At 38.3% G+C, this 23,920-nt stretch overlaps 1 protein-coding gene across 4 annotated transcripts in view; it reads right to left on the bottom strand.

The window, feature by feature from the left end:
* LOC117298511 (pleckstrin homology domain-containing family D member 1-like) overlaps positions 1–23,920 on the bottom strand; it is a 44,422-nt gene that overhangs the window by 542 nt on the left and 19,960 nt on the right. For 2 of the 4 annotated variants that reach the window (XM_033782166.1, XM_033782917.1), the window contains exons 6-13: positions 23,350–23,494; positions 20,107–20,201; positions 19,532–19,625; positions 14,311–14,492; positions 13,108–13,198; positions 11,413–11,617; positions 9,724–9,873; positions 3,569–3,622 (exon numbers count right to left, since the gene is read on the bottom strand). In XM_033782166.1, coding sequence (XP_033638057.1) covers positions 3,569–3,622; positions 9,724–9,873; positions 11,413–11,617; positions 13,108–13,198; positions 14,311–14,492; positions 19,532–19,625; positions 20,107–20,201; positions 23,350–23,494 — 1,016 coding nt within the window. Of the gene's footprint in view, positions 1–3,568; positions 3,623–5,141; positions 5,473–9,723; positions 9,874–11,412; positions 11,618–13,107; positions 13,199–14,310; positions 14,493–19,531; positions 19,626–20,106; positions 20,202–23,349; positions 23,495–23,920 lie in introns of all 4 variants that reach the window. The other 2 variants (XM_033784326.1, XM_033783649.1) reach the window with 2 other exon arrangements.

Here is a 23,920-nt window from a genome sequence, read left to right as displayed (position 1 = left end):
GAATGGAAAATAATTATTATAAAATGTTACAATTCAAACTTACGTTTTTGATTACCCCTGGGTTTCTATCAAGTAAAAAATAACAATAGGTGTGAAAGAGATATCCATAAACATTACTTTTAAATGATAAAACAAGTTTTTTTAAGGCAAAATATGTAAAAACTACGTAATTAATTATGTCTTAAAACAATTGGAGACGGCCAGCTGATTACAAGTGACTCCAACTGAAACCAACTGAGTCCAATTGGGTAAATTCTGTGCCAATTCCCATTCTCGTAAAAAAACAATCAAAAATAATTCAGATGATTCCAATTTAAAAGAAAATCAAAATTTAAATCTTAGTAAGGGCCACCATTTCGTTTGAATAATTGACTCCCAAAGTAGCAGTGTGTCTGAGAGGTTAGTTTGAAATACATCGCAGCAAATCTTGATCTTTCAACCTGAGCTTCACTTATCCAATGACAATTAATCTTGCCCACAACCAAGTATTAAACGATGTCAGGCAAACTGTGCAGCGGCCATGCAACAAAACACCACAAAATGAACTTACAGAGGGTTACTTAAAGCCATTGGACCCTTTCAGTAAACAGTGTTGTCCAAGGCCCACACTTCGTGTATCACAACTTATATATAAAATAACAAACCTGTGAAAATTAAGTCTTTCACCATTACCTTCTGTAAACCCTGTAAATTATTTGTAAATCTGTGAACTTTAAAAAGAAATTCTGTTCCGAAAGTGTATAATAGCTTAAAAAAAAGGCTCAAATTCCTAGATGAAAACATGAGATGCGTATGAACAAGTGATTAACACTTAACAAACGTTTAAAATTAGAGAGAATCAGTTGCTACCAAAATGTTCCCGATGAGGCGCAACACAACCTTAAACCATTTGTAAACTGATGATGTGCACAAAAAAAGCTTCATGCAAGTTTAGACAGCGACTCTATCCATGTTACAAGTTATGATACTGATTTTTGTTCAGGGGTGCCAGTCAGAAGCCATTCAACCGTTAACTGCTGTGTAGCCAGGGATCACACCCAAATTACGATTCAACCTGGGAAGCGGCAGCCAGGGGATGCGACTTTTTGTTTCAGATATCAATATAAACCACAAGGGAAACTGACTGGGTAAATTTTATTTGACAAAATAGGGACACCGCCAATATAGGGCTAGATAGCTCAGTTGGTAGAGCGCCAGCACGTTAATCCGAAGGTCGTTGGTTCGAATCCCACTCTAGTCAATTCTTTGTTCAACCCCCAAAATCATTTCAAAATTTACCCAGTCAGTTTCCCTTGTGGTTTTGATTGATAAGTTATGATACTCATTGGCAAAGGTTTTGGGAGGGGTTGGGGGAGGTGGAACATTCACTTTATAATAAAGACAAACCCACAAAGCATGCACTAGAAGTGAATTATGTATTAATTTTGTATGAGGGAAAAGTAGACGTTGCTGTTTGAAACTGCTTACCAACCAAAAGGACCTATGGTATAAACGCAGAACATATTTAATGGCCTGAAGTATCAACCCTAGTAGAGTCTTTATTGAAGGCTAAATAACAACACATACATTAACAGGTATACAAGTGTAACATTAACGGTCAAGCTGAAATACATAAATAGAGAGAGAGAGAAAGGCAGAATTAAAGCACATAGAAAAAGGAAGGGGTGAAAAAATTATTAATAAGTAGACAAAAAGAGAAACACCAAGTATGGATTAATATCAGTGCTGCAATTAAACAGAATAAAACTTCAGTATCACACTCAATACAAATTAATATACATATAGGACACAATTATCCAAGCTATCCTGACATTATTCATTGACCATCTTCTAGATTTACTTAAACATGTGGTTATTTCAGTAAGTACATTTCTAAACCAACCATGATGGCCATGTGGCTATAATTAACCCCTTGCACCAACACCACATGCGACTATGTACTCTCTGCCGCGCTCGCCATTTTAGGAGTCAAATTGCATCTGAAATCATTATGGTAAGTGTGTACACGCTGGTACAGTGACTTGCTTTAGTCACAAGTTACTCTTAAAAAGTTGGAATTCCTCAGACTGTAGAAACAATTTTTATGTCATATATATATTTTAGGATTGAACAAAGAAAAATTGACTAGAGCGGGATTTGAACCAACGACCTCCGGTTTAACGTGCCGGCGCTTTACCAACTGAGCTATCTAGCCCTATGTTGGTGGTCTCCCAATTTTGTCAATATCTTTGTGCGGGGGGGGGGGGGAGCCTGTCAGAAGCCATTAAACCGCAAACTGCCGTGTAGCCAGGGATCACACCCGGGTAACGATACAACCTGGGAAGCGGCAGACAGGGGATCACCTTAAGGGGATGCGACTTTTTATATCAGATACCAAATAATAAACCACAAGGGAAACTGACTGGGTACATTTTTAAATGATTTAGGATTGAACAAAGAAAAATTGACTAGAGCGGGATTTGAACCAACGACCTCCGGTTTAACGTGCCGGCGCTCTACCAACTGAGCTATCTAGCCCTATGTTGGTGGTCTCCCAATTTTGTCAATATCTTTGTTCGGGGGGTGCCTGTCAGAAGCCATTAAACCGCGGTTTATATATATATAGAAAGGTTTGCGGTAACACCATGTAATGACTATCTCTAATGAGTTGGGGTGGTTCTAAAAAGAATCGTTGGTTTCAACTCTTCAAAACCAGTTTTCATGTCAAATGGTTTTGGTAAAGAAACCTCTAGATTGCACAAACCCTGGTACCATTTTGCCCTACACAATCATGACAATCATTCCAAACCATGTAGAGGTGCTTGCTGATCCCTCTTATTTAACTACTCAAAAGCTTGCCCCGAATCATGTGATATAGCATTAAGTCTGAGGAATTTACATTTACGCGTTAATAAGTCACTTCACCAGACATTATAAATATCCAACTTGCAAGTGGATAATCTTAAGAGTATTTAATCAGCAGTTAAAAGTTTGAAGCTCTTCTGCAGGCAACCTTCACTCAGTTTACTTTGTTGATATTTTTGTTAGTGATGCAAGAAGTTAACTGATAACTGATAACAGTTAACTGATTTCATACAGTGACTAGTTAACAATGTGTTCATATATTATGTTGAGGACATTTACGAAACATCTGGAAGAAAATGCATTAATTAATACATCTTTTGGTTAGATATTCAGTGTTAAAATTGTTTTAAAGTGCCTCCACCAACAACAACCATTACGAAACATTAAATAACAACATGATCAAAAAGATGATGGAGAAGAAAATTGAATATTTGGACCGGACAATCATTAATTTGATAGTAGAAAGATTGAATGTGTATTCAACCCATATCATACTGCAGGCTGCCTGGTTTATCGTTCAAAACCACTGATGAGATTGAATGGTCAGACAGTAGAAGGGTTGACTGTGTACAGTAAAGACGCATTCATTCATCACACGAGAGGCTGACAAATTGTATCTACATGTATCATTTAAAACTACAGTAGATGATATTGAATGGTCAGACAGTAGGAGGGTTAATGATGAATTAGTTGACTGAGTTAGCACACCATACACCCTGCATACCCTTCTTTGCTGCAACGTTTTGACGAGCCCGTTGTAAACCTGCAACGCTTGTACCTGCAGGAGGAAAAAACACCAATACATGTGACTTGAGAGAGATGTCATCAGCTGCTCGACTTGTCAACATTTCAAAGCACTCTGGTTATTTGATTCCTGTAGTTGACATGGGAAGGAAGGAAGAGGCACGTCATTGGGTACATGCAAGATGCCTCCACTTTAGTCTGTCAACTTTCCATACAGCAATATCACCAACATGTAACTGTCAGCCATGTTTAGTTATAAACAATCAAAACCATCGAGCAAAAGTGCGACAGTATGTTTGTAGATTCCACCTACACTCTCAAGTAAAGGAAAACCCGACTACAATGATCTGTAAAAGACCAATTTCACAAAAGTAACTGCGATAACCTCACAGGGGTGAAAAACCTCAGCACAGGGCCGGACACTGTGGAGAGAAAAGGTACTTGGTTCAGGACAAGGCCGAGTCTCTGCGGAAAGAATAATCCAGAGAGAAAGTTATTGACTGGAATTCAATTGACATCCCCAGTGGATGCAGAGGGCGTCAGTGCAAGAGCTTCCAGAGAAACTAGAATCAAAACCATGCTGTCACTGCCATGAGGTGTTACAATGGTTATGACAGAGCAATCCTGAAGAAACACAGGTTGTAGAGACGTGTACCCAAAGTTAGTACCAAGTGCGTTCATTATGGTCTATTTCAACTCGGTTTAACACTAACGTTGAGAGTAGCTGAACCAAGTATAATGATGAATTGGAAAAAAGGTTCACTTAAAGCAAGCTGCCATGCAACATGCATTTTGAATCAATGGATGACCAGTATGGAAAGACAGAGAAAACTAATATACCAATCTTTTTGGAGCACTGTTTATAAGTACATGAACAGTTTACAATGTCAGGAGGGTTTTTAAAAGATGGCTCAATGAAATATTTACTTTGACCTATGAAATAAAGGGTTGTTTTGATTTCAATCACTACAGATGAACAGAAAACAATTGATGGGAGAAGTTTTCAATTGTTTATTAACACTTTTCTGCCTTTAGGTAGATGCTATAGTGACTGCATAGTACAGGTTTGGGCATCCCATCACTGCGTCAGTTTTTAGAACTTTACCCGCTGCCAAAACATAGGATTCGAACTGCTTCTAGCTGCCGGGCAACCTCGGTAGTCTAGTTGATAAGACACTGCTCTAGAATTGCAAGGGTCGTGGGTTCGAATCCCACCCGAACATTCCTGTGATATTTTTTCACAGGACTCAGGAAAGTACTGAGTATACAGTGCTAACACACATCGGTGTATGGGTAAAAAAAAAAAATAATAATAATAATAATATTCTTTATCCCTGATGCAAATTTAACATCTATTATAGAACTTTCCCATTACATTTTGTTTGAAAGCGCCTTCTGTGTCTATCCACAATGGTCAATCCCATGCTCACTCCGGGAACTCATGCATGCTTCTAAGTCAAGACCTAATCAGGGAGGTGGTTTCAGAGGTGCTGTGATGTCACTACGGTGGGAATTCCAATTACATGGCATGGTAAAAAAAATGCACCTGTTACCTCCTCTAGAGGGCAGTAGACATAGCTCTTGGTTTCCCACTGCCTCCCGCTTGGGATGAGTTGCTGGAAACGGTGGCGGATGTGACCTGTATTTTGGGTACAGTGCCCCCAACCGGGAGAGGACTGTAATCTCCCGTTGAGGAGGAATTTGTGTCTACAATACCATTGTTATTATTACTGCTTTTGTCCTCATCGTTTCTTTTGGCAAATCTAGCAATGTACCGTTGCCATGGATAGAGTTGTTTTGGGGTAGGTTTTGAAATGGCTACATCATCAGAGTTGGGTTTCAGAGGTTCGGCGTCGAGTGGTTCGGCAAAACTGTTTCCACGTTCTGATAGGGGATTGAGGGAGGGGGTTGACAAAACATTGAGGAGAGGTGGGATTGTTTGAAGATACAAAGCATAGAATATTTATGTTCATATTCAGTTCAAGAAATTAACACGACAGGGAAAGTAAAATATGTGTCTACAACCATTAAGTTTTCATAATATTTCTAGTCTAGTTTGTTTACGGTGGGTAATCAAGCTAAGAAGAGAGTAAAACGTAAACAACCAGGGCATGCAAAGACAAAGAAGTCATAGTAAAATAAGATTTGAGGATAAGTCAGTGTAATGACTTTAACAGGTAGAGGGTGAAGGACAAAAGACTATAAGTAGGCATGAAAAGACAGGCTGGATACGATAACAAAAGGGCTGGAGAATTTTTTAGGGGAAAGTAAAACTTGAAGTGGATTAAGACAGGACAAGGTATGGATGGAGAAAACCAGGGCTTAAATTTGAGGGAAAATCAACAAGCTAAAAATGTTTACTGGACCACAAGTTTTGTTAACAAGACCAGTAGAGGACCAGATTTAGACATTTTCTTCATGTTGAGTCACACAAATGGCAAAAGTTTGTTTTATTGTTGATTCTTGTTTATTGGGTGGTTATTGATGACATATCCAAAATCGGACAAGAGTTTCAAGCCAGAAGTGCCCTAATTTGCATATTTAAATTAGGTGGTAATTAGCAATCTTTAAGGTCAATTATTTCTCAAACTATTCATTTTATGGACAAGGTTTGTGTTAGAGGTGAATAGAAACCTGACCTAGACAATCTGAAAAACATATTTGTATACTTGATTGACCCTTCCCAAATAACTAGGTCAAACGTCAAGGGGTTAAACTTGGTTTTCTAAACTCAAATGCATTTACATGGCATATCATGACAGTGTAATAAATACCAAGAATGAATTCTTCGGGTTGAATGAATCCCCCTGTCCCAATTGACCTCTATCAATGAAATAAAATTCACTCATATGACCTCTCTAAATAGCTAGGTCAAAGGTCAAAGGTCAAGGTGTTTTTTCCCTTTTACTTTGCCTTGAACACCCAGCAGGGTGGATACATGCGCATTACAAGTCTTCTCCGTCCGTACGTTTGTCCCTGTGTCCATGGCAAACGTTGAAGAAAGCAGCCAATGTACATAGACGATAGACACACCTGATGCAATGCCTGATGCCATAGAGATAGTCATGTATTTGAAATCCATATCTACTCTAGGCACTCAATGGTGATTGCCGTCTCTGCCATACCTCACTTCATTGTTCTGGCACTGATTTGTTCGTTGCTCTGTCATAGCTACTCGGCTTCTCCATCTCTGTTTCTATCTGAGTCAGGCATCGTCAGCAGCAACTTTGTCCGTTGTGTCTGCCTCACCCATCCCGCTGGCCATGTGTGATTACACCACGCTGTTGAGGTATTAGTTGCCTCCCCGGTTGTTGCCTTCCCGGTTGCCTCAACCATTGTTGCCTACCCTGTTGTTTCCTCCGCCGTTATTGTGTTGACCCCCTCCTCTTGCCCCCCCCCCCCCCCCGGTGTTGCCTACCCGGTTGTTGCCTCCCCAATGTTTGTCTACCCCAGTGCCTCCCCAGTTAATGACTCCTCTGATGTTAACTCCCCTCCCTGATGTTGCCTCCTCTGAGGTTTCCTTGCCTGTTGTTGTCTCTCCTGCTGTAGCCTCCCTTGTTGTTGTCTCCCCTGTTGTTGCCTCCCCTGTTGTTGCCTCCCCTATTTTGCCTCCTCTAATTGTCTCCCCTGTTGTTGCTTCCCGTTGCCTAATACCCTGTTGATGCCTCCCCTATTTTTGCCTCCCCTGCTTTGCCCCCCTTGTTGTTGCCTCCCCTGATGTTGCCTCCCCACCTGTCCTCCCCCATGTTGCCTTCCCAGTTGGTACCTCCTCAGGTGTTGCCTCCCCCCTCTGGTGCCTCCCGTTGTTGATGCCTCATTTAACTTCCTTAGAGCACTGTTAACTATACTGATGTTGTGTGGCCATCTTCTTCACAAGAATTGTATCATGTAGAGCACCATCCACAATACACTTTCCCACTGAGCATGATAGGTGGCCGTATTTACAAGCAATGGTTATTTTGCTATACTTAGAAACTACGTTGGAGGTTATTAGAGAAGCTATCGCCCCGGTGTTTGCTTGACATCCATAAGTACCTGAGCTTCATTATAGGACAGGCAACTTGCTGAGTTCCATGACAAACAAACCATGCTAAACCGAATTGAAACAAGCTGTAGTGTTTAGAATGCATCGCAAGTAAGTGGTCTTTTTACAGTGGTATTTTTATTTTGCTGACGCGTTGACCTTTGACCTTTGATCTAGATGAAGACTTTATAGGTCATATGGGACAGGGTGGAATCATTCAACCCAAAGAATTCATCAATTATTTATTACACTGTCATGGTACCATGTACAATGCATTTGAGTGGAGAAAACCACTTAAACGCATGTTTAACCCCTTGACCTTTGACCTAGTTATTTGGAAAGGGTCAATCGAGTATACAAATATGTTTTTTAGATTCCCAGGGTCAGGTTTCTTTTCACCTCTAACACAAATCTTGTCCATAAAATGAATAGTTTTAGAGATAATTGACCTTAAAGATTGCTAATTACCACCTAATTTAAATATGCATATTAGGTCACTTCTGGCTTGAAACTCTTGTCCGATTTTGGATATGTCATCAATAACCACCCAATAAACAATAATCAGCAATAAAAGAAACTTTTGCAATTAGTGTGACTCAATAGTCTAAATCTGGTCGTCTACAGAAGATCCATAAATTTGTACTTTTAAAAGTTTTTAATTTGAACAAGCATCCATGTAATAGAAGACTTAAATCTCTTTAGGACCATGGATAAGTATTCTTCGATACTCAACAGTATTGAATTTTGTTGATAAGACTGAATGAGACTAATTGAACGAAGACACAAAACCCCCCCAAAACCACCTCACACAGAACTGGAGAGGGTTCGGGGAGGGTAACACTATCCAACTTAAAACAAAGAACCCGAGATGGTGGGAGGGAGGGGGAGGGGGTAACACTACAACTCATTGAAGGGGGGGGGATTAAGGGCATGACAGGTGTAAAGGCAAAGTAGGTCAGAGACGAAAAGGTCAGGAAAAAAGAACATAATAAAATGGGGTTATCAGGGAGAAAGTGCTCTACGAGTATATGAAGAGGTTTTTTGTTTGTTAAAGGCACTGGACACTATTGGTAATTACTCAAAATAATTGTTAGCATAAAACCTTTCTTGGTGACGAGTAATGGGGAGAGGTTGATGGTATAAAACATTGTGAGAAACGGTTCCCTCTGAAGTGCCGTAGTTTTAGAGTAAGAAGTAATTTTCCATGAATTTGATTTCGAGACCTCAGATTTAAAACTTGAGGTCTCGAAATCAACCATCTAAACGCACACAACTTCGTGTGACAAGGGTGTTTTTTTTTCTTTTTTATCTCGCAAGTTCGATGACCGAATTGAGCTCAAATTTTCACAGGTTTGGTATTTTATGCTTATGTTGAGATACACCAACTGTGAAGGCTAGTCTTTGACAATTACCAATAGTGTCCACTGCCTTTAAGACTTAGTCTTAACTGTTATTTGCTAACAACAAGGTGCCAGTCTACTAGTGAATGCATAATCGCACATTCAGTGAGTCTTGAGACAAAAAGAAGAAACAGGTGTAAGTATAAGGAACTTTGTACTGATCTTAGTATCTTATCAATGGCAAAAAAACAATTCAAGTTCACAAATTAAATATGATATGACAGAAGAGGGTTGCAATGAAAAGAGTTTTTAAGCCATACAGAGATGTTTGCAGCCACAAATCATATGAATCCAGTTTGATACATGTAGATACACGTCCAAAATGCAAAATGGAACTTATAGTTTTGTTTTTCTGTTGTACAAATTCAAAAGGGCTTCTCTGAAAAACCTTAAAGCCAATATAATTTGTTAATCTCAATTAACATGATTGATCGATCATAACAACCAAAAGCAAAACTGTCAAAGAAGTGTCTGTTGTTTCTAAAAAAGAAAATCTAAAACAGTTGTAGGTGTGGTAATAGTCCAAAGTTTTAATTTCTGTACATTTCTTTTGAACAACACAAAATACAGATGATTTTTCTGAGCCTTAAACTGATAAATTGTACAGTGGCCTTAATATGAAGAAGCATCAAATCCCTCAAACGATGCAAGATAATATAGAAGTACAAATTCTCTACCAAGCAGCAGGGTGGAATGAATAAAGGAACTTACTGTGACGATTGACGCCTCTGTCTCGATCCTTGCGGAATTTGAAGCTTTTCGTTTTTCTGACGAAGGATTTACGTGCATGGAGAGCATTCTTCATAATCAGAGGCTTATCTGCATCTATTTTAGCCTCCATTGCAATGTCCTCAAAGAATTCTGCAGCAAAATATGAGAAATAATAAGTATTATTTTAGAATTAAATGACATCAACCTTTTTCCAGCATGAGTTACTCAATATTTTGTTACCCCTCATTTGTCGTAACAGGGCAAATATGGCTCTATTGGGATATGCATAATCATTGTTAGAATTTATGCTAACTAATTTTGTTTGTGTTCCAGCAAGAGCGGAGAGTCTAGTAAAAAGAAAAGTTGTTTCTTAGCAATCTTTCCTTTTGTTGATTTTTACATTTGCTTTTTTTTACCCACAAGAAATGAAATAAATTTAAAATGTATATTGGTGCAATGCTTTGCTTGGTCACAGATGAAAACTCAATTTGAAATCCTTAGACTAAATCCAACGTCCGATGACTTTAGGGCAATCCTTTGCAATGCTACACAAGAGACAGCGAAAACCCATAAACATTTTCTGATTCTGGATGGCGCCAAGGTAACAATGTTTTCTGGTTTAAGGGTCACAATGAGTCATTATTCATTATTATATAACTGACATACAGATCCTTGTCATTTGATTGGTGGAACTTACTTCACGTGACATTCACTATTACTCCCATCCGCACCGGCGATCAAAAAGACCTATTCGCCCATGGGGAATAGCATTTCCCATTCAACAGTTAGGATCATCCTTGTTCCCAATGTTTTTGAGCAGTACAGTGCCGCCGCACTGCTGCTAAAACAAAGGAGCACCTGTGCGAGAGGTTGTGATGCGATTGCTATTAAATTTGTGCATCGTTGCCGTTACGCGGCGATTCCGGAGCAGTAATTTGTGTGATTTTTCATCATGTTATACTTTTAAAATACATCAAATGACAAGGATCTAAAATATGTTAGTTACATAAAACAAATATTGAGTCGCTTTAATTCGTGGAATGGAAGGAATATTATCGCTCGGTAAATTTTGGACTGTTCCATTTCACTCGGCTTCGCCTCGTGAAATGGAACAGTCCAAATTTTACCTTGCGATAATATTCCTCCCATTCCACTCTGAGCCACTCAATAGTTGTATACTATCAGGGATTCATAAACTATTAGGGACCATTGCCAATTATTAACAATATCTTGAGCGTGAAAACCATACTCTTTTTCTAGACCCCCCCTCCCCAACCTTAAAGTGTGCCACGAAAAAGTTTTTGGTTTGTGCTTTGGAAAGCAGAGCCATGAATTGGGCCCAGCTTAATCTTCTGTTGGCCTGGGTGGGGATGAAGGCCACTTCAGGATGAGCTACTATTTTTTAAAGGGGCTGTTGCCACCTACTCCTGGGGCTGAAACAGGGTGACCCCCTTTACAGTCTAAGCAGATAGGCTTGGGTTTCATCCATCAATCAGATGCCTGGCTGGTAGAGCAGAAAGCACTACCTCCCCAACTTGCCAAACTTATACATACACTGGGAACAAGACAACTGTTCCAGCAGTGTGATACATGTAACAGTCTTTTGGGTTCTTTCTTTACTGTTTAGCCATCACGGCTTGTACACTACTCTTAATTCTCAGCTTCAACCTAATAACTTTTGCAACTTACTCTTAAGATGTGCCACATTTGCAAAGATCTCCACATCGAGAGCTTTCTCTAGTTTTGTGACGGGTTCAGGTCTACTCTCCTTCAGCGCATTGTCCAACCTTGCCAGAGAGTCTTCAGCGTTTTTCAGCCTCCTTTCTGCATCATGGCGGGCAATGATTTCCTCTCGTAACTCTGACTCGGTCATTTCTTTCTGGACAGTGAGATCCTGTGGGCGACATTTCATGAATAAATATCAAAATCTGAAAGTTTCAAATCTCCTATTTTAATGCTGGGTTGATGAGCAGAAAATATTGGCGACATATCAAATTCTAAAACTTTCAATTCTCCTATTTCAATGCTGTGAACTGTTTTCTAAAAATCATAATTGTTTTGGGCTTAGCTAGTTTTGTGCTTACGCAACAGGATGAATTTATACTTCCTGCAGGTTACATTTTCTTTGAGTTAGCAATTTGCATCACAAGCTTGAGATCAACAATGCTTGGTAGCCTTGTGCCATGCACATTCAAGAGTTTCCATGTAATTTTGCAAAATGTTGTTCTAATTGGTGTAACAAAGACTCCCAGAAAAGCAAACTTAATCACTATACTGGCCAAGAACCCTATAGCGAAAATATGAAGAAGGAAGTTTCCGTTTTAGATGAGGATTATTCCAGGGAAATCCATGCAAATAGTGAAGGAACTGGAAACCTAATCTACATGGTGCCCCCCCCCCCCCCCAATGGAATTCAAACTTGAGGTTCCAGAAGTGGAAGGCAAGGAAAGATACCACTAAAACAACCCGACCGCCTTTTTGCACTGAAGGCCGCCGACCGCCTTTTTGCACTGAAAGCCGCCGACCGCCTTCTTGCACTGAAGGCTGCATTACTTTTAGCTGTGACGTTGCAATAGAAAAGTCTTTAGGCCCCACATATAAAAAAAACATGTCAGGGGCTATTGTTTAAGGTAAAAACATTTCTTGAATGTTCACGCAGCCAATCCATTTTTCAATTTTCATTTTCGTCTTTTAAATTGTAAACCAAACTTTGTCTTTCAATTATTTTCATTGAGCCACCCACCTTCTCCTACCCCCCCCCCCAAAAAAAAACACCCTGAGGTTATAAAACATTTTTAATTGTGAACAGCCCTGAATATAAAATATTTCAAGGTCTAACCAACGGGTTGTAGCACCAATCATGCCATACAATAGTTATCCAGAGGATCAGATTTTCTCAGTGGTTGCTTTCGACTCCGTGGACCCCGGTAAAAATCCCACCCCGGACAGGAGGATCCTTGCATGTGGATTGGGTTTTCAGTCCCCACCTGATTGCCTGTTTTTTTTATCTTCGGGGTTTCCTCCCATATCTAAAACTGAACATTTCTTCCCATTTCCTACTCATCCTAAAAATATCTAATACACACCATAGGGAGTGAGTTTATGCTGGGAAAAAAAGATGGCTATGCGGAAGATGCATTTCTTTGGACACGTCATTCGTCGCGGAGGTTTCAACAAAGAAATAATCTAGGGGTCGATCAAGGGGAAGAGAAGAAGAGTTCATCCAGCATCATTACTGATGAACGACATAGAGAAGTGGACCGGACAGAGAATGGCAGCTGCAATGATATCAACAGCAGATCAAGATCTTTGGCGTGAACTTGTGATGATCACCGCAGTGCAGTTTGCTCCTCTAGATTAAAGAGAAAGATTATAGACACTTACATGTAACGACGATTCTAACTCCTGTGCCTGTATACTGAAGGATTTCTTCTCTTCAGCCAATACAGCTGCCTCCTTCTCTTTGTCTAACAATCTGAGATTAAAGATACGATAGTTTTGATAACAAATGTTATAATAAAAGGTAAGTTTGTGGTTATACCATATACACAAAATATTTTTTTTTAAAGAGAGACTAACAAGTAGGGAATATATGACAAGGTCAAAAATGGTAAGTGATGTTTGATAAGAATGAACTATAAATAATAGTATTTTGGGAGTAACAGCATGTTTAACTTGTCTTTTGAGGGAGTGTTGGCTCTGGAAGGAGTTCGTTTGGTCTTTATGTTTCCAACAGTATACTCTCTGCTCGTCTTCAGGAGAAAAGAAGACGAGCAGGGTATACTGTTCAAAACGTCAAGACCAAACCGGTTTTTTTCAGAGCCAATACTCCCTCAAAAGAGAATTGTTACATGGTTGCACCTGCAAGTATACTACTATTTATAGTTTATTTGTATCAAACATGGTAGTTTAAGAATGGCAGGGTCATAGCAGTGCAATAAAGGACAGAGAAACAGGCTAGGTTCTATATCGAACAGCCATGACCCAGCCAGTTGAAAACGGTGGTTTAAGACCGAGTCATTACTCTTTAAATGATGGGAATAAAGAGTGGCGACCAGGTTTTGACCTGCCATTTAAAACCGATAAGATAGGGTCGTCGCCGTGCACAAGTGTGCACTAAAATAACCGAGCCGAGCTGGTTCAGAATGCATAAACTCTCCAGAATATGACCGCTTAAGCCCAGTGCATACAAATTTTGGCGTCACAGGGCTGTTTTCGCCACGAATGTTTCGCAGGAGTTGAGCACAAGTCAACTGATGCGAATTATTCATTGCGAATTCGTGACGTCAACATTTGTATCGCATTCACATTCGCAGGAAGTATGAACTGGGCTTTAAGGCCCGGTCCCACTGCAGCGATATTGAGAAAGATAACGATGCAAAAAGACATTCAATTGGTTGAATTACTCCGCAAAGAATACGCCTAAGCTTATTCAACCAATCAAGGGTGTATATTAATAACGTTGTCATTCTCGTTCTCGTTCTCGTTATCGAGGCCTGAGTGACCGGGCCTTTAGTCAGTTATCACGACAATCAGCTGGTACATTTTCATAATTCTCATGATATCAAATCAATTTAAATAGATAACCTTTCATTGATCTGGTGGAGTTCTCGTTGCAATTCAGACGTCTTATCGTTGATCATCTTCAGGTTGTCCTTCAAGGTGACCGTCTCCGTTGACAATGACTGGTTCTCATTCTCTAGTTTCTCCATGGTGGTTTCTCTCTTCTGCAACTCTGCAACTGTCCTCTCCCGCTCCTGGGCCAGGACCTGAAAAGATTCAAAAGGGATGAGACATCATAAGATTTTAAAATATTTAAAGCCACTGGACACTATTGGTGACTACTCAAAATAATTGTTAGCATAAAAACTTACTTGGTAGCGAGCAATGGAGAGCCGTTGATAGTATAAAACATTGTGAGAAACGACTACTTCTGAAGTAAGGTAGATTGGAGAAAGAGGTAATTTCTCACTCAATTATTCAAAGACTTCAGACCTGAAGTCTTTTCTGAAGTCTTTTATTAGTCATCTGAAAGCACACCAATTTGTGCAACAAGGATGTTTTTGCTTTCATAATTCTCCTGCAACTTTGATGACCAATTCAGTCCAAATTTCCACAGATTAGTTATTTTATGCATATGTTTTATGCATACACCAAGCGAGAATTACCAAACGTGTTCAACAAACACATAAACCTTATAGATGTTAATTTTGCATCGGGGAAAACAAATAATAATGAACTGCTTTTTGTCCTGTCTCTCTCTCTCTCTCTCTCTCAAACATCAAATTTTCACTGGTTGGTTTTATGGAGTATTGATTGACAAAATGAATGGCAAATGTTGAGATTGTGGAATCAGGGCAACATGAATAAACAATTGGACAGTTCTAAGTGTGTTCAGACGCACATGGGTATTCCGGTTACACCAAATCTTCTTCATACTTGTGGGAAATTGGAAATGTTTTAATTAACTCTGTCAGTAAGGTGTCACACATTTATTGATTTGTGTTCTCCATTCCAGGAAAGCTTAAGAATCTGAGTCAAAGAAACACTTGAGCAAGTCCACCCGTTGAAGACACAGTGAAAATCACAGTCAAATCACCGACTGTCTTGATTGAAATATTCTCCCTCTAGGACGAAGCGAGTTTCAGAAACAGCGACGAAACCGTCTAGTGCAACTACCCTTGAGGGATTATCTCAAAGATTGTCATTGGATCTGAATCCCTATTTGATGTAATATTTGATGTAATTTTTACAAATCATTTTATCTTCTCCATTTTTTGAGGTTTTGAGGAAATAAATACATAAATAAATAAATAGATGAAGATTTTAATCCCAAATCCAGATATTGGCACATGACAATTGAGTTCCACCCCAAACCTTCTGAATTTACAAACATGGTCCAACAAGTTGAAAGTTAATTTGAAAAGTGTTACTTGTAAAGTTAAAAGTATTTGTTAAACTAAATCTCCAACTGAATCCCCAAAATGTTTTGAAGTATCCATCAACCATTATAAAAACATATCGATGATCAAATCTATTCATCAGCTTATCACAATTATTTATTTTAGTCAGAGTGACACTTAGGAAATAACGGCTCAAGTGCAGGGATAGGGTGAAGCCCAAGAGGGTTTTTGGCAAATGGTATTACGGAATTAAAGAAGACCTGATGTAAATCATTACGTTGATCAGGAAGGAGGTAGTGATTAAGCCCGTTATCCCCCTCCCAACCATGACCTTTAAAAGACTATTTCCTCTCCAATACCATATCACTTGTAAGATCCATTAAATCAACATGGCCGACCCTCGAGGAACAAAATCCCTGCAGTCTTAATAAAACCCCTTACACATGAGAGCAACTTTTAGCAAGAGTCAATTGCTATGTTGAAGCATGGTTGTAAATTTGTTTTTAAATGTACCTCGTGTGAAATGATAATAATTTTGGTACTGTCCAAGCTCCATTGTAAATTGTTGCCAAACATTGCTACATTTTGTCGGATTTACGGACAAAATCTTCCCGCTAGCAGATGTTTTTACCAAGGACGTGTGTGAAATCATTGTGTCGAAGGAACCTTGCTGTTTTAATATTTTGAAGAGTGCATCCCCATCCTTATACCATTACCACCATCTTTCAAGAGACAACCATCATCTGAAGAATGAATATTTTCACCAATTGCATTTAGGATAAATTTTATATAACTATTTGAAATGCCCTTTTTGTTTTACCCGGATGCTCACAAAATTTAGATCATTAAAGTAGTGAACCATTACAAAATGAAACCATCGTGGATCATTAGAATTGTTTTCACAGGTCTCGGAAAAGTACTGAGTATACAGTCTTTACACACATAGATGTTTGGGGGAAAATATATAATATCCCGATGCAAAATTTAACACTATTCAACATCGTAATTTAATTTTGTTCAATTCAATACTAAATCTGTGTGGAGTTTCAGATTTGTTACATACTTCAATACTATTCATCCCTTCCTTCTATTGACATCTCCCAACTGTCAGCTTATAACAAACAAATATTTCACAATTTTGTTTAAATCAATAAAATAATCTGATAAATCTATCAGTTTGATATGAATTCAACATCCCAATCTAGTAAATAATAGCCACAGAATTTAGTTTTTCAAATCTATATTGAGTCATCACTCATTGCGTTTCTCCCAAGGTCTATTCACAGATTGTGCGTCCCCTAAGTGGCACCTAGACAATTCCTGTTTTACACAATATTAGCCGACGATGGATTCATGTGAGTCACAAATATCTGGAGGCATCTGTTGGTCACACCTGGTAGTTAACTTCAATATTATTCATCATTAATTTTAAAATCAATTAGTTGAAAATCATAAAAAGGTGCCAAAAAAAACACACAGCATTTGTTCATAAATTACTATTACATACGTACTTAAAGATCTCTATCATTCGTTTGATTCAGCATTAACAGACCTTTAAAGGAACATTACAGAATTGGTTTTGCTGACAAAACAGTGGCAGGCAGTGTAAGCACTTTACGTAATCCACCATATACATAAACTGACAAACTTGTAGAAGTTTGAGATCGATCAGCCATTTGGTTCACTTTGCATTGCATCGATGCCAAAAAAAAAATGAATAAACTCCAAACGTGAAATTAGATTATTTATTTCTCATCAAATATGACATTTCAGACAGAAATATTTCAAGGGATGTTTTCTACTATCATCATCATTAGACCGTGTAAGTTTTATGTAAACCTGTAAATCTGAGTTTCTTTCCAATTCTGTTACGTTCCTTTAACAATGCAGTCAGCTTTTTCTCTCTCCATGTAATCAAGCCTTGTAATCAAAGTAACACAGGGCTGAATTTCGATCCAAGCGCATAGCAAGAGGTTTAAAGGCACCGGACACAGTTGGTAATTGTCAACCCAACATATGAATACAATTTTTAAAATTTTGACTCAATTGGTCATCGAAGTTGCAAGAGAATAATGAAAAAAAAAACACTCAAAGGCCAAATTGACATTTGACTATTGCCAAATTGACATTTGACTATTGTTTAAATATATTATATACTTTTCAATGTATCCTTTGTTTTCTTTATACCACTTACATTTTCACACTTTTTAAGAAGTAATTTTAAAAGTTACACGACCCCCCCCCCCCCTTTACAAAACCCAAAACAACAACATCACTGCAAGCATTGACCGAGATAAAAACAGTGCATGCATCTCTTCCCTGGACTTAAATAAGTTCTATCCAATTACCCCGGGCCTCCCTTGATGATGCTTTCCACACGGCAATGCTCAATTATTCCCTACTACATGTTTTTCCTCATCGTGATTCTTGTCTGATTGAAGTGAAATCATGTGCAAGAGTCTCCCATGGGACAGTGTACTGATGTTTTGTGTCCGATGGCCAGACGATGTCGTTTTTTTCCTTCCTTTCTCCTCTTTCTTTTCCCCAGAGTGGGTAAAAAGAGCAGAGATTTGAGACAGGAATTAATTGGGTTATCTGCCACTTCAGTGCACGCAACATATGTCAGTCATGGCTGGAAATTACCGCCATGATTTCTTTCCGATCCGCATGAAAAAACAAAATAACGTAAACACTAGAAGGGTAACTTAAAGCAAGGAGTGTACTTTGTAAGTGCATAAAAGCATTAATAAGCAGATATGACTTCCCAGCATAAAAGCCACGTCATTTCACCCAAGACTGATTCTACACTTAGATCTATCAGCGATTAAACTCAATAAATGTTATTTTTGGCCACTAGCTGTGTGATATTCGGCCTTGACACAATATTTATAGAGCTCCTAGAGCACATGGAAAACATTGTTAACGGTCCAAGATCGGTATCCACACTTCATGTGAAATAACGACCCTGTAAAATCTAGAGAGGCTCAATTGGTCATTGGGGTCGAAGGGAAAATTATGGGGAAAAAAACTTGTACTTTTATCTGTTTTTCAATCATCGAGTTATGGTTGCACCAAGTGTTTTGTACTCTTTTCAAAAAAACTATAGCATTTCGGGCAAAAATATTTTGAGGGAAGTTTTCCACCATGACCTTAATACCATGAAAGTTATGTGTAAATCTGTAAAGATGCGGAGTAGCACACTCAAGCACTTAAAGCCATTGGACACTTTCGGTAAACAGTATTGTCCAAGGCCCACACTTCGTGTACCACAACTTATATATATAAAATAACAAACCTGTGAAAATTTAGGCTCAATCGGTCATCGGGAGAAAATTACGGGAAAACCCACCCTTGTTTCCCCCGTTTCACTGTGTCATGACATGTGTTTAAAATAAATCCGTAATTCTGGCTATCGAGAATTGATACTGTTTTAATGTTTTCTCAAAAAGTAAAGCATTTCCTGGAATAATATTTCAAGATAAGTCTTTCACCATAACCTTCTGTAAACCCTGTAAATTATTTGTAAACCTGTGAACTTTTAATTTATTTTCTGTACCAAAAGTGTATAATGGCTTTAATGTTCAGGTCAGGCATACAGCTCACCGGCCGTAAAAGGAGGAAAATTATGACAGTTATGATATAACCTAATATTTTCAAGCACAGTGTGATGTCACAACACAAATCACCATGGTGCTACTGACGACTCATATTTAGCCGAATCTTGGTGCATTGTGACATCGAGCCCTCAATGCTCTTCTATTTATAGTGTCACTCTCCGTCTCGGAGGTTCTACACCAACAATGAGAAGAGCTCTCTCTACGTGTTTTTTTTTTTTTTTTTTTTTTTTTTCGAGCATAAATCCAAGTTGGTGTAAATAAGGAAACAGTTATCAGGCAAAGACTTACCTCCAGGTCTGACTTGAAATCAAAGGAAGCTCTGCTGAGTTGCTCTTGGTCTTTAGCGACCTGTTGCATTGCGTACATGGTCTCCTCCAGCTCCCTAGAGAGGCAATAACAAAAGATCAGCGGAGACATTCGTTGAAGAAGAGTTTGTTTTTCAATCCCTCCTCGTAAACAAGATCATCTTTTAAAGGGTGACGCTACGCCAAGCATAACATTTCCATAACATCTCCAAAGAGTAAAGGAGAGGCTTTGTTGTAAAAAAAAGAAAAAACGGTTGATTTGGAAAAAACTTGTTTTAAGTTGTCCCTTTCTATGAGTGACAAGGTGTCTGTCAGTAATGTTTGTTTAAAAAAAAGGGCCGGCAAAATTTAGGCACAAAACGTTTTAAGAGGAATCCAGTTAAAATGCTATGTCGTCTGTGACTGGTGTGCTGCTTAATTTTGCTCAGCAGGAAAGTTTTAAACAGCTTTATAGAATTGGGTCTTGTATATAATTGAAGTAAACAAATGGTGTTCACTCTTTAAAATAGAATGCAGTGCACTATTATGAGAAAAGAAAATGAAAATAAGTTGTTTTACTTTTTGGTTCTTTCATGTTCTTCAAGAAGTTCTCTTGCTGTCTCCTCAATCTTCTGCTTCTCCTCCTCCAACTCAGCTGTCAATCTCTCCAAGTCCTAACCAAGAAACAAAGCACAAGATCAAAATATAATTAATGGGTTTTGTTAAGGAAATGTACTTATTTCGATGTTAGTCAAAGTTTGGTTAATGAAAAAATATTATTAAAATTTGATAAATATGCATAAAAGTCATGGAAGTAACAAGTTGGCCAAAACAACTTAAAACCATTCCATGTTTTATCAATATCTTTTTCCTGGATACCCTCCACACCAAAAAACATGTAGCTTGAAAAAAAATGATGGCACTGGCGCCATGTTTAAACTAATTAACTGTGGCTTTTTACTGAGGTTGTTTGCTGGGTAGCCATATGGAATGATGAACCATCAGAAGATGCTGTACTCAAACCAATGCTTTAGCCAAAGCCATTATTTCAGACAAGGCCGAGCCTTTTTAGGAAAGGATCAATTTAAGTGGAGAATTCCATGTTAAGTGCGCCTGGGTCTTTTTAGAAACAGCACATTAATTTTTGCATTCATAGCACGAGTGTTTACCTATACTGATATCAATTGTAAAGACATTTTTTTCTTCTCCATTTTCTGAAGTATGCTCCCCTAAGTCCTGATACAAGGAAATGAGAATGTGGCAACGAGGCTGGAGGGGGGTTGTAGGTAATTTACATCAAGAAAGCGGAAATCTCCAGCATGTTTTGCCCCAACATGAAGTGGTTAAGTGGTAGATTGACCCGATGGGGATCTGACCATTATCGTCATTTGAATCAAGCACTCAGCATTATCTCATGGCTTAGAAGGCCACATCATACAAAGGGTTTGTTTCTAGTAACATTGTTAATAAGAGATGTGTCTTGGTGTAATTAATTTTAGACAAAAATTAAGGATTTTTTTCATGCCATCTTTTATAAGGAAGAATGAAAGGAAAAATTAATATAAAAAGTACATATTGAGCACTTACAATAAAAAAATTATAATTAAACATTTTTAAAAATTATTTAAAAATTTCTATTATTGTTAAAAATGGTTGCACTGGGTTTTTTCACAAAATATTTTTTTTCTATAAGGATTTTTAAGATACTCAATACTGTTTATCATGATGCTTTGTCTTTAACAATGTTACTAGGGTAGAAAGATAACAGATTCCGAACTATAAAAACTTTTTAAGTTAAATAAACACAGACCCATGCCTGCTTGTTTTTCATGTTCACCAAAGTAAAAAAAACTTGCTAGTGTTTGTGATAAGCACATACACCCACACACAATGTAATAGCCACGCTTATAGCAATAATTGTTGTCAGCCAGTGATCAGAATGTTCATGTTTCTTTAAAGGGTCTATGTAACTTTTGTAGGACAAAAAACACAATGTCCACAGATTTACACTAAACTTACTCAGTTTGAAGATAATGATAGTAGAAAGCTTCCCTGAAAATATTACGTGCTAAGGTGCTGTAGTTTTTGGGAAATGAGTAAAACAATGTCATGAAAATAATTTTTGTCTCATGAGGCGAAAATTATTTTAATCATTTACAAACGTATTTTCATTACACTGTTTTACTCATTTCTCAAAAACTACAGCACCTCAGTAAGTAAGATTTGAAGGGATGCTTTCCACTACCATTATCTTCAAACCCTGTAAGTTTAATGTAATCTATGGACATTTGGAAAAAGTACCCAAATCCTTTAACCAGGATTGAACATGGATAAGGAATATTGTAAAAGGTCAACTTGAAACACAACAGTTTTATTTATCTGAGCCATCCTTCATCCCGGCGGCCATCTTGAATGCCTCGAGACCACTAGACATCCTGGCAATTGATGAGAAAGTCGTAGGAATATTGCTTCCTCCAGGCCAAGGAGGACTCCCCACTCACTCCATGGATGTAGACAAAGTATGTGGGAGTCTACCGAGATGAAATATCAATCCATCCTGGAGAAACCTTAAGTGAGACACCCGTGTGTTGTACGGCGCTGGTTGAATTACCAGACTTTGGCTCAAATGCAACAACAGCAAATACCTGGGAGCTGTTTAATTGAGCTGCTGATCGAAAGCAGACAAAACTGCCCAATAATTTAATACAAAATTAACCAGAATACCATTCACAAATAGCACATGTTACCTGGTATTTTGGTTGATAAACTTAAATGTAGTTAAAGTAACAATGTTTTGCTTAGCTTCTTTTTGTGCTTAAAGGTACTGGACACTATTGGTATTTATTCAAAATATTTGTAAGCACAAAAACTTACTTGGTAACCAGCAATGGAAAGCTGTTGATAGTAAAAAACATTGTGAGAAACGGCTCCCTCTGAAGTACCATAGTTTTCAAGATTTTGATTTTGAGACCTCATAATTAGATTTTCTAGGTCCCAAAATCAAGCATCTGTAAGCACACAACTTAGTGTGACAAGGGTGTGGTTTTTTTTCATTGTTATCTTACAACTCACATGTTTGATATTTTATGCATATGTTGGGATACAACAAGTGAGAAGACTGGTCTTTGACAATTACCAAAGGTGACCAGTGCCTTTAAGTGAATTTATGAAATTAGGTCTGATTTTGGGTCGATTTCAAAAAAATGATGCTTTTAAGGATCATTTTAGTGCTAAGTATGGTCATTTAAGCCTTTCAGAAAGACTCTGCTACAGAAGACGTTTAGCAACTAATTTTTGTGTGCATTTTTACAAAATCATTTTGCTAGGTGAAGTACTGCTAATTCCCCCTATACCATGTATCTTGAACCAACCCCCAGTAGTTTATAAACGTCATATCAGCTTCAGGAACATATTTCTACCAGGAATCAAATGTTGACATTTTTTTTAAACAACAATAACTATGAACATTCCTTTTGAGGCCAGTCCAGCAAACCATTTGATAAAATGATGAAAGTACAAAATTTGTTACAACAACTTTGACATCTGTATAAAAAAAAAAATTCAAAGTTGATAAACAAAAAGCAAAATATTGTACATTGCATACAGCTCACCGGGAAAGAGAAGGAAAATTATGACATTTATTTTCAAGCACAGTGTGATTACAATACAAATCACCATGGTACTGCTGCCGACTCATCTTTAGCCGAATCTGAGTACAACCTAGTTTAATACTACCATTTTCAGACCAGTCACAAATTGTCAGAGAGCAGCTCAGCCAAAAATAGTGCTAACCAACAGTTAACCAGTGTACAGGAAACTGACCTCATTCTTGTCCATCTCATCTCGTAGTGCCAAAGCTTCTAGATGCCATTGTTCTCTGTACTTCTGACTGTCCCGGGCGAGTTCCAGGCTCTGCTGCTCCAATGTCTGGATCATTGTTTCACCCAGTTCTGCATTTCTCCACGTTCTGTGATTCACAAAAGCAATCAGAATTAGTCAATTGAAATTTGCCTTGCAACTCGGGCGCTTCTAATTACAGAGTACCAACTAGAGTCTGATCAGGACTCAATGTCATGGCTCTTACAGAAGCAGGGAGTTCCGCATTTACACCAAGCGTATTTCAGTGAGGGTGCACTTACATGTTCTTACATTTTTATCAGGGCCCTATTTCATGGCTCTGCTTACTGTAATTTGTAAGCAAAGGATCGGCACTTACAAAAGCAGGGAATTCCGCGCTTACATCAAGCATATTTCACAGGTTGTCAGGGAATATTTATTTATGCGGGTGCGTACACATTACCAGGGAGGCGAAGCCTTCGGTTTGATTTTCTTGGTATTTCTTTTTCCCAGGGAAAGTTTATTTAATGTTACACTTTACAGCAATGCAAAGTTT

Source organism: Asterias rubens, chromosome 1 (assembly GCF_902459465.1).
Source record: "Asterias rubens chromosome 1, eAstRub1.3, whole genome shotgun sequence".
Taxonomy (NCBI): Eukaryota; Metazoa; Echinodermata; class Asteroidea; order Forcipulatida; family Asteriidae; genus Asterias; species Asterias rubens.
This window is presented reverse-complemented; position numbering and strand designations above follow the sequence as displayed.